The sequence below is a fragment of the Carcharhinus amblyrhynchos genome, chromosome 24 (genome assembly GCF_965287045.1).
Source record: "Carcharhinus amblyrhynchos chromosome 24, sCarAmb.v2.hapA, whole genome shotgun sequence".
Lineage (NCBI taxonomy): Eukaryota > Metazoa > Chordata > Chondrichthyes > Carcharhiniformes > Carcharhinidae > Carcharhinus > Carcharhinus amblyrhynchos.
This window is the reverse complement of record NC_137347.1, coordinates 25,166,523-25,178,714: the sequence shown is the minus strand read 5'-3', so window position 1 is coordinate 25,178,714 and position 12,192 is coordinate 25,166,523. Positions and strand designations below refer to the sequence as shown.

Here is a 12,192-nt window from a genome sequence, read left to right as displayed (position 1 = left end):
TCCAGAACCCATTGCATAACGGTTATTCCTCATGATAGAGCAAATGGTCTCCTTCTGCACCATAACAATTTTGTGACCACTTCTATTTTGGCAATCACCTTTAAATTGGCATCCTCCATTTCTACTATAGGGACAGTTTCTTCCGACCCACTCTGTCCAAACCTCTCCTGGTCGTGAACACCTCTATCCTGCTACAATGATGTACAGAACAATAGCTTTTTCTTAATTTATATATGGGATTTGAGTTTTGCTGAACAGGTCTGCATTTGTTGCCCATCCCTAATTGCCCTTGAGAAGGTGATTGGTGAGCTGCTTTCTTCAATTGCTGCCGTCCAAATGCTGTAGGAATACCCAAGTTAGGGAGGGATTTTGACCCAGCGACAGTGAAGGAATGGCAATGTAGTTCCATGTCGTGATGGTGAATTTGCAGGTGGTGGTATTCCCAGGTATCTGCTGCCCTTGTTCTTGCAGAGGTCACGGGTTTGGAAGTCACTGTCAAAGGATGATCAAATACGTAGCATATAATTTCCAATCAAACAGTGCTATTATTGATAGGTTATTACTTGTCAAAAAAGGTGCACTGATGTTTCACTGATGTTAAGCTGAGATCCTCATTTTACTATAACTGTTTTTAACTTTTTAATCCATGTTGTGTACTTTTTCTTATGCTTGCCAATAAAGCTTCATACACGATCCATTTCATATCTAGCTGAGTTGCATAATACAATTCTATATATGTGCCCATGAAAAATCTTGTAAAATAAATAACTGTTACCAAGAGGTGAGTGCAATAACAATATAACCATTCCTTACATAAAGACTAAAAGGAAAATGGTTACGTTGTTTAGATCTGCTATAAATCCATTTCAAAAGAATGACTTGCATTTATACATTGCGATGGATGGCCACAGGATATCTCAAAGCATTTTAACAGCCGCGAAGTGCAGTCGCTCTTATAATGTGGGAAATATGGGAGCAAATTTATGCAGAGCAAACTCCTCCAAACCTGGCCAATATCCTAATGGCCAGATAATTTATTTCAGGAATTTTTTTTTTGCCAGGCCACTGTTAATAACTCCCCTGCTCTTGTTCAGAATAGGATTGTGGAATCTTTTATCCCACATGAGAGGGCTGCTGTGGTTTCAGTTTAATGCCTCATCCAAAACTGTGAACCCAACAGTGCTGCACTACCTCAGTACTGCACTGAAGGATCTGACATGATTTTTGTTCACAATCCTTCATATACTATAACTTTGTGACTCAGTGCTATAAACCAAGTCATGACTGACATACTGGAAAAAGGAGGGGTAGGGGAGGGATGGAGATAGACATAATGGTAACGTCATTAGTAATCCAGGGACTCAGCTAATAATCTGGGGATGTGGGTTCAAATCCCACCAAAGCTGCTGGTGGAACTTAGTAATTCTGGAATATAAAGCTAGTCTCAGTAACAGTAACCATGAAACGATTGGCATAAAAAAACCCATCTGGTTCACTAATGCCCTTTAAGGAAGGATATATGCCTGCCTTACCTCGTAATGTGGTTGATTCTGAACTGCCTTTCTGAAATGGCCCAGTGAGTCACTCAGTTCAAGGGCAATTAGGGGTGGGCAACAAATGACGCCCACATACCATAAAAGAATAAACCTTGTGAGCATTATATATTGGTTCAGATTGATCAAATAAATACAGACATCAAACAAAGTACGGACTGTGGATGGTGGGCTATAGCTGAATGAATACTGTTATTAACCTGATGGTTGCATTGTAAACTTAAAATGAACAGAATAAGTTACCTTCAGGGTTTTTTTTGATGAAGGGTAGAATACTTCATTACTTCTGATTCATCTCACGCAATCACTTAGTTTCCTTAAATACATTTAAATGATCACAATTGAATATGTTAAATGTGCAATCAGCAGTAAAAGTATGGCTCACCTCTGCCTAGCAGCCTGCACTATTGTTCCTCTAATATCTCTGGTAATACTTTCCGAAATGCATGTCTTTCAGATTTCATTGAAGGGCAAGGCCTCGATACAATGAGTTCTTAATTTGAATTAGATATTGATTAATAATGAAGTAATAAATGCTGCTGACGCAGAGGCGATCTAAAATCTGACTTCGCTCCAAACCAGAATGGTGTTTACTGCTCCTCATTAAACTCACAAGCCTTGAAATTTTGCTGTGGCACATTACAGTAGAAATACTTGACATCGTCATGAAATTTGACTTGGTATCTTGTCCACAGAATTCCAATCAAACGCTACCAAAATAACAACTGGCAAACTTTCAGACAAATGTATTAATTATTCATATCCAGATGGCCTGCAGCAGTACTTTAAGACATTTAAATAGAAGAACAAAGTTAATCCACTATTCTCACCTCAGTCATTCCACATGCATTTTGCCAGCGCAGGCAATGTGCAAGAGGCACCAGTTGAATTCCCACACACGACCTGTAATCTTGATGCATGTGGACTGATTGACAATCAATATAAAGCGTTATTATCTAAAGTGAATCCAAATCCCTGTTCGCTGTTAAAGAATGGTCCCAGTGCACGGATTGCATTACTGATTTCACATGAACAGAATTCTACAAATTAATAGCTATTCTGATGGAAGACTGAGTCATATTGCACCAAACCATACTGACCAGGTTCAGTCTGTGTGCTGCCTTCCAGGAGCACAGGAACAGAAGTGGACCAGTTAGCCCCTTGCGCCCATGCGCCCATTCTGCCATTCAATGTCATGATCTCTGACCTAACTCCATATGCCCTACCCTTGCCCCATGGCCTTTAGTTAACAAAAATCTATCAATTTATTATTAAATTTAGCAACTGATCGAGCTATTTGTCTTTGCGAAAGTAAGTTCCAAACTTCCACCTCCCTTTTGTGTGTACAAATGTTTTCTAATTTCATCCCTGAAGACTGGTCCTCATTTTTAGACTCTGACCCGAACCAGATCCCAACCAGTAGAAATAGTTGCTCTATCTGCCCTACCTGTTCCCCTTAATTGTTTGAAAACCTCAATTAAATCCCCCATTGACCTTCTACATTTCAGGGAATACAACCTAACTTTGTGCAATCTCACCTTCAAATTTAACCTAGTTCAGATACCATTCTGGTAAATCTATTCTGTATTCCCTTCAAGACCAGTATATCTTTTCTAAGGTGCAGTTGCAGGAATTACTCACAGTACTCTAGGTGTGGTCTGATCACAGTTTTGTATAACTGTGACATGACTTCTATCCCTTGGTCTTTTAGTCCTCTAGTTATAAAGGTCATAAGTTCATAAGATATAGGAGCAGAATTAGGCCATTTGGCCCATCGAGTCCGTTCTGCCATTTAATTATGGCTGATATGCTTCTCATCCTCATTTTCCTGCCTTCTCCCCGTAACCCTTCAACCCATTACTAATTAAAAATCTGTCTAATTCTTCCTTAAATTTAATCACTGTTCCAGCATCCATTGCACTTTGAGGTACTGAATTCCACAAATTCATAATCCTTTAGGAGTAGTAGTTTCTCCTCAGCTCTGTTTTCAATTTTATCTTAAGACTATGACCTCTCATCCTGGAATGCCCCACCAGTGGAAGTATCCACTCCATGTCAACTTTATCTATAACTTTTATCACCCTGTATCACCTCAATTTGATCGACCCTCATTCTTCTAAATTCCAAAGGGTATAGGCCTAAACTGTTCAATCACTCTTCAGTACGACAAATCCCTCATCTCTGGAATCAATCTAGTGAACCAACTCAGAACTGCCTCCAATGCCATTACATCTTTCCTCAAGTATGGGGACCAAAACTGTGCACAATACTCCAGCTGCAGCCTCACCAATGCCTTGTATAGTTGCAGCAATACTTCCTTACCTTTATATTCTATTCCTTTAGTTATAAATGTCAACATTCTATTCATTTTCCTTATTGTCTGCTGTACCTGAATGCTAGTTTTCTGTGACTCATGAACAAGGACACCCAGATCCCTCTGCACCAGAGCACCCCGAATTTAAATAATAAGTCACCTTCACATTTTTCCAAATAAAATGCATGACCTCACACTTATCTGCGTTAAACTCCATCTGTCACATTTTAGCCCACTCTCTTAACCTAAGATCAGCATTCTATTAGGCCTTTTGATTACTTTCTGTACCTATTCTTGAGATTTTAATGGTCCGTGTAGCTGGGTACCAAATCTACACATTTTGACTCCTGACATAGCTATGCCAACAAGAGAGTGGCTATAATTAACCTCAGTTTCCCCAGGCCGGAGGGAGAAAACAACTGGCTTAAATATTCATTCCTAATTACCCTCCAATCACTGCTGCTGGAAGTCAACACAAGCATTTAAATGGTAAGAACAGGATTGGGCTCAACAGTAATGGTTGCTGCCTCACTCACTGCCAGACCTCATATAGGAAGAATGGCCACCTTCACACTCAATTTCTTTTGCTGCACTATTGGCAACCATATTTTCAACTGATCAGACCCCATGTTTTGGAATTCCATTTCTAATCCTCTCTGCCTCTCTTTCAAATCATTGCCCAAATCTAATTCTTTGAATATGTTTTTGCCCACTAGTCATAGAATCATCGATTCTCTACAATGCAAAAGGAGGCCATTTTGCCCATCAAGTCTGCATCGATTCTCCAACAGAGCATCCCACTCTGGCCCTATATCTGTAACCCCATGTACTTATCCTGTTAATCTCCTAACCTTCACATCTTAAGACACTAAGAGACAATTCAACATGGCCAATCCACTAAACCTGCACATCTTTGGACTGTGGGGGGAAACCGGAGCACCCAGAGGAAACCCATGCAGACATGGGGAGGATGTGCAACCTCTGCACAGATAGTGACCCAAGGCTGGAATTGAACCTGGGTCCTGCATTTCTGATCATTGTAGACTCCCTTTCTTGAAGTATGTGGGAAAATGGGCCTTTCATTAATCACCCAAAAAACTAAAGTACTCTTCCAAGCAGCTCTCACAGCATAACTTTCCCCATCTTTTAAGATCAATGGCGAGCTTCCAGAAACATGGACCATTTTCCATATCTTGAAAGTCTCTTCTCAATGAATCAGACAAAGGCTACAAAATTCATCAGCGCCTCCAATGTGTTGGCTCATCCTTCAGCCAACTGAGGAAAAGAGCATTTGAGGATCAGGATATCAAACCTGAGACAAAGGACATGTTTACTGATGATTCACCGTGCTTTTATGTACTCAGAAAGTTGGACTAACTTGCAGCAGGCACCTTAAAGCATGAGAGAAGTATCATCAGTTGTGCTTTTGCAAGATTTCCCAAGTCCATTATCCTAAGAAGCAGTGGTTCTTCCAAGCCACCATGCCCAGCACCGAGGTGTTAATCACTCCAGTCCTTTGGGCTGGACATGCCTTTCATCTGCTTGATATCAGATGCCAGAAGCTAATGTTCCACTTGGAACTCAGTTATGGCATGAGACTCCCAGCAGTTCAGCGAACACTGGGATGCCCCCAAAGCATCCCTGAAGCAGTCAGACACCCCCATTAGCTCATAAGAGTCCCTGATTTGTGACTGACCAAAATGCAGAAGATTTATTCGGGAAGGCATCAAACATATCAAAACAGTTCATCAGGAGCACACACAGGCGCCGTTAAGAGTGAGCACAAACCTCCAAACACCTCATCAGCCTGAATCTTCTAGCACCACCTGCCCTGCATTTGCCAATAGCCACAAATCGTGCATTGGACTTATCAGCCATCTCAGAACTGATTGAACTGGAGGGGAAAGAAGTCACCCTTGAGCCTAAAGGACTGCATAAGGGAAGAATATTACATTGATGTGTCAGTCTTGATTTAAGTCTCTGGAGTGGAGTTTGAACCACTCAGCTGAGGCTAACCTCTTCAAGACGCTAAAAGGAAAAAATTGTTCTCTCTGGCAATGGCCTTTTGCTCAAAGGTCTCTTTCACATGGCATTTATTTTCTCAAGGTTTCTTGCTAAGCTCTCTCAGAAATTCATTTTCTCAAGATCTATATTTTGGTAAATTATTTTGACCAACTTATTTGTACTTTGATCAGAAATACACAGTTTTTGGATTATTGCAGATTTGTTTGCTACATTAAGTTTCGTATCTAAATATATTTAGGAAAACAGTTGCTTATTACAATTTAAGTGACTTAATTGATTCGGAGTCATTTGAAATGAATCTCTTTTAGATGGAGTATTGCTCAACTTAGTACTATTTGTTGAACCTTCTTCTCTCATTTGGGACAACAGTAAATCAATTTACCAGGACGTGTGAGTGAGGCCTAGAAACAAAGTTAGTGGCAAAGCCAATCCATTGGGGAACTAAAGTTGGGAAAAGGAGACCCATAACGGGAAGAACTCTGGTTTGAAAACTGAAGATGCATTTCAATCTTTTGCTAATGAGGCAAGATTGTAAAAGGCCAAAGAAAAGCAAAGACCTTTTAGTAAATACAGTGTTAATAACTCAGGAAGACAACTGGAAAGGAACTGTGTTTTATTTTACAAAGCAAAAATTTAAACCACAAGCCTGTGGTGTGTGTACACAGTCTGGGACGATAGAACAAAGGACCCACTTTATAAAGGGCTCAGAATTAGAGTTCCACCTATTTATGTCATTACCCATCACCATGGGTATTTGTATTCTGGAATTTCCTAGTGGAAGTTCAATCAGGCATTCCCCATGTAAGTCCTGGGAGTTATCACAACAATATAAGTTTGAGTGAGTAAGTACAGGGACAGTGTCCCAGACAGTCTCTGCTTGCAAACTGAATATTCTGCATGTGCAACTCATTTGTTAAGTTCTGGTAGAGTCACTACAATGCTGGTATACAATTTACACATTTTGTTAGCTGCTGTAACATAATTATAAGCAAGAATTGGACAGTGAGATATTTTGCACCATTGCACCAGGTGGTTCCTGACAGTGCAAAAAGCTAGAAGAATTGGAAGGAGTTTCAAAGGGAGTAGTATGTGAGCGGTATGTGAAGCTTTGCTACTGACCTATTTTGGAATACTGCAGCAGCTCTTGCAGTCAGGATCTGAATTGGAGACGTGTGTGCTGGAAACCCCCCTGTTCCACTCTCTAAAGAGATTACAAAATTCCTAATAGATCTCTTTGAAAATCTAATTTAAGAAAGACATTAATCGATTTTATATCTTTGCTCAAATAGTAAAAAAATTACACAAATGCACTTGTGCATTTGTTAATAACATCACTACTTTAATGCTACTTTAACCACAACTTATTTTCACAACACAATTTCCAGATCTTGTGGTGCTCCATAGCACTCACCACTGATGTTAGAATTCTCACAGCCAGCCAACCAGGCAATAAATTGCATTAGCCCTGAGAGCAGAAATTAAAATTGGGACAAGCACATCAGAAGCTGAAATATATTATGTTAATAATTTTATTAGAATAATTGGAATCTTTATCATAATATGAATCTTTATCATAGTATGAACACATGAGTTAGGAGTAGGCCGCTTGGCCCTTCAAGCCTGCTCTGCCATTCAATAAGATTGTGACTGATCTGACCATAAGCTCTTGCTTACATCTGATAACCTCTCAACCCCTTGTATATCAAGAATCTATTTACCTCTGCCTTGAAAACATTCTGGGTGGGATTTTCCAGCTGCACACACCCCAAAGCTAAAGAGTCTCATACAAAGCCAGCGGACCTTTGCATGATACCTGTCTACTGTAATTCCCATGACAGGCAGGACTGGAAAATTCTGCCCTGTGTTTCCAATGCCTTTGAGGAAGGGAGTTCCAAAGTCTCAGAGCCACTCCACTCCTGCCAATACTTTTCCTGAGGAAATTCTTTCTTTTCTCATTGTCACAGTTGTCAGTGCAAATAATTTATGAATTCATTCATGAATTCATTTTTTTTCTGATTACTTTGTTTTAGCTTTACAGTTTTCTATTGGAATTCAATAGAACTGGTGCATTCAAATGCTCCTACATAATTCATATTATCCAGGTTATGCCTCGTCACAGAGGAATGCATTCATGTACTGGAAGACTATTGCATGCCCATGAATCCAATAACATATCAAAAACATTTGCAGGTAATTAAAGAAGCCTTCAGTCTCTAAATCAAAATCCTCCCTCACTCAGCAATGCTGCAGTGTCAAATAGACATGGCCTTTCTCGTCCCAAAACCGTAAAATCCTGCCCGAGGTCAAAGGATCTTCCCATTCTCCGCCCTCGCCGCTCTGATCCCCATGGCAGGCGGGACAGTAAAATTCCAGCAAAGGTGCCTCTCCAAAGTGAGGGAAGGGAAGTCACCATCACCTACTTCTGTGTTGATCCTATTTTGGTGCAATGTTTTAATGTCTATTGAATATCAAACAGTGTGTGGATCACTGACGCGTTCATTTGTGAAAGTGATCTCATAATTCACACTACCCCACAATGGGTTGCAAACCAAGGTTATTTCTCACTTGGAAGAACAAAGCTTAAGCATCTATATTATTATTAAGAGTGTAGAACATTTGGACATCAAATATACTTTACCCTCACTTTAAACCTTATGATTAATCCACTCCAGTTTAGTTTAGCAAATTACTAGTCAATTTCACGTAGCTTTTTATATTGGCCCCCCGATATTTATAGGGATGGAGAACATTTTCCCCATCATGGAGGGGATTAATATCAAGGCCTCAGACTTTGAAGGCTGAGAGTTGTCACAGCCCCTGTAGATGTTATCTATGAAAGTGAGGTTTGTGGAGGTATATAGTTTTGTTTTTGGAATAGTGTGAAGAGTCATGTGAAACTCCCAGTGTGAATAACCAGCCCAGTTGTTGTGTAACAATTATTAAAGACTATTTATGAAATTAAAGACAAATGCACACAAGTAATACTCAAAGACAATTCAATATCTGAATTACTAAACACACGCACACAGTTTATATAGAAATTGCCATTGCCTCTTCTCCCACTCCTGGTGCTTCCACTGCCTCTCCTCCCACTGCCAGTCTTCCCATGACTGCTCCTCCCACAGCCACTCTTCCCACTCCTGATCCTCCCACTGTGATTTCTCCAGGGCTGCACTAAATGAAGTAACTAAGAAACTAAGCTCCAATGCCAGGAATAACAAAAACTAAACATTGCCTATTAAATCAACTCCCACCTATTTGGCCTTTATCCAAAGATTTACATGACAAAATATGTTCTTTTTTTAATTCCTTTATTAATTTTCCAAACCCTTTTGGGGATTGAAACAGTCTTTGTCGCAATATTGAATAAACAGAGTCTCCTGGCACACACATTTTCCCATTCTGTACACATATCTATACCTGCATTAAAATGATAAAAATGAATTCAAGCAGTTATTGGATAGGCCCATGGAGCACATCAAAATGATAGGGAGTGGGATAGCTTGATCTTGGTTTTGGACAAAGCTCGGCACAACTTCGAGGGCCGAAGGGCCTGTACTGTGCTGTACTGTTCTATATTTCTATATTCCTATGTTAGAATAAAATATGGTCCCACTCCCTCCCCCATGTTCTTTTACCATGTTTCATTATGCCTTGCTGAAATCCTCATCTTTCCCCTGCTGTCTCTCCCTAAATTCAGAATAAGCAAGTTTTACATCACATGTAACTTGGCCTTGGCAGTGTTTTCTCCCTTATTTTCACTGAGAGATGAATGGAAACAAACTTGGAAGCAGACATTATTAGGGACAGGTAGGCAGATGGTGTGGGACAAGAACACAGAGAGGAGGCAGGGAGAGGAAGACATTGGGAGAGGAATCTGATGTGGTACTAACTGTGAGAAGACATCCTGCACCTAAAGTTAAAGTTTATTTATTAGTGTCACAAGTAGGCTTACATTAATACTGCAATGAAGTTACTGTGAAAATCCCCTAGACGCCATGCTCCGGCACCTGTTCGGGTATCCTGAGGGAGAATTTAGCATGGCCAGTGCACCTAAACTAGCACATCTTTCAGACTGTAGAAGGAAACTGGAGCACCTGGAGGAAACCCATGCAGAGACAGGGAGAACATGTAGGCTCCACACAGACAATGTTGCAATTTGGGAATCGAACCCAGATCCCTGATGCTTTCTGAGGCAGCAGTGCTGGCCAATGTGCCACCACACCACCGTAAGTATTGCAAAACCTTGCCTATATTTACAATGTACATATTTAACCAAATCTGTGACACCAATTGCACAGAAGAAATCTTCTACCCTATATATGTATTTCTTTATTCTTTCATGGGATATGGCAAGGCCAGCATTTGTTGCCAATCTCTAATTTTCCTTGAACTGAGTGTCATTTTAAGAGTCAACTACTTTGCTGTGGCTCTGGAGTCACATGTAGTCCAGACAAAGTAAGAATGGCAGATTTCCTCCATTAATGAATCAGATAGGCTTTTACGACAATCAACAATGGTATCATGGTCACCGTTAGACTTTTAATCACAGGTTTTTAACTGAATTCAAATTTTATCATCTGCCGTGACGGGATTCAAACCTCTCCAGTGACAATAACAATATATCATTGTCTCTCCTGAGGGGGTATATGCAGTAATGTAACTTATACTCTTTAATCCTACAACCTACATCCATATGCAACACTAAAAATTTCAACCAGTAATTTTATTGCAATCATTATGTATTTGAGATTCTTAATGCTCCTTAATGTAAAAAGTAACTGAAGTCATTCCAATAAATCAACATCCTGGACTTACCATTGACCAGAAACTGAACTGGACTAGCCATATAAACACTATAGTATAAGAACAGGTCAGAATTTAGGAATTCTGTGCCAAGTAATTCACCTCCTGGCTTCCCAAAGCCTGTCCACCATCCACAAGTCAGAATTGTGACAGAAAATATTCTCCACCTGCCTGGATGAGTGCAGCTCCAACAGCACTCCATGTCTTGGATGGTTTGACACCATCCAAGACAAAACAATCCATTTGATTGGCACTCCCTCCACCACCAATGTACAGTGACAGAAGTGTGTACCATCTACAAGATGCACTGTCAGAACTCACCAAAGCTCCCTCGACAGCACCTTCCAAGCCCATGATCATGACCATCTAGAGCAACAAGCGCAGCAGATACCTGGAAACACCACCACCTGGAAGTTTCTCTCCAACACAGTCACTATCCTGAAACTCCTTCACTATAAGCACTGAAGGTATACCTATACCACATGAACAGCAAAGGTTCAAGAAGGCAGCTCATCACCACCTCCTCAAGGGAAATTAGGGATGGGCAATAAATAGAATCATACAATCCCTACAGTGCAGAAGGAGGCCATTCGGCCCATCAAGCCTGCACCAACAACAATCCCACGCTGGTCCTTTATCTGTAACCCCAAATATTTACCCTGCTAATCACCCTGACACTAATGGGCAACTTAACATGGCCAGTCAACCTAACCTGCACATCTTTGGAGTGTTGGAGGAAACCGGAGCATCTGGAGGAAATCCACACAGCCACGGAGAAAACATGCAAACTCCACACAGACAGTGACCTGAGGCCAGAATTGAACCTGGGTCCCTGATGCTGTGAGGCAGTGGTACGGACCACTGTGCCACTACACTGACCTAGCCAGCAAAGCTCACATCCCTTAAATACATTTTTTAAAAATCCCAGGCTAAGTTGACAGATAGTTTGTCAGCAGTTAGTTTACTAATTGACTCCTAATTGTATCCAATGTCCCTCACTGATTGAACTGTTTGATCTTTATCTTACAGATGAGGTGACAGCAGAGACACTGCAGGAACGTAACGCACAGTTAAGGATGGGCGAGATGATCATTATTGTGGTTGTTCTAGTTATGTGGGCAGGTGAGTGTTTGCTCTGCATTTGTTTTCTTCTTGTGTTATGGCAAGCTTTTGGTAAACACCAAGTTGCCCAAGTGCTAAAGGAAAACTTGAAACAGTTACCAAAATGTTTTTAGCAATTTGTGTAGTATGAGGAGATGTTCTGAACTCAAGAAATGATATTCCCGTCTACTTATGATGATTTTATTGTAAAGTAAATGTTCACTGAGAAAGAGAACAAGTCAGAATTATACAGAAACACGAAAATGGCTTCACACCTTAAACACTAATTTAAAATGGTTCCAAAAGGTACTAATTTAACTACCCTTGGAGCAAGCCTTCCCTGTTTCTGTTCAGCAACTATCCTTATATATTTTATAATCTAAGAATTCTACT

The 12,192-nt window shown here is 40.4% G+C and overlaps 1 protein-coding gene across 2 annotated transcripts in view; it reads left to right on the top strand.

The window, feature by feature from the left end:
- Positions 1–12,192, top strand: part of fndc5a (fibronectin type III domain containing 5a) — an 88,589-nt gene that overhangs the window by 61,457 nt on the left and 14,940 nt on the right. For both annotated transcript variants that reach the window (XM_080211329.1, XM_080211330.1), the window contains exon 4: positions 11,728–11,820. In XM_080211329.1, the coding sequence (XP_080067455.1) occupies positions 11,728–11,820 (93 nt within the window). The remainder of the gene's footprint in view (positions 1–11,727; positions 11,821–12,192) is intronic.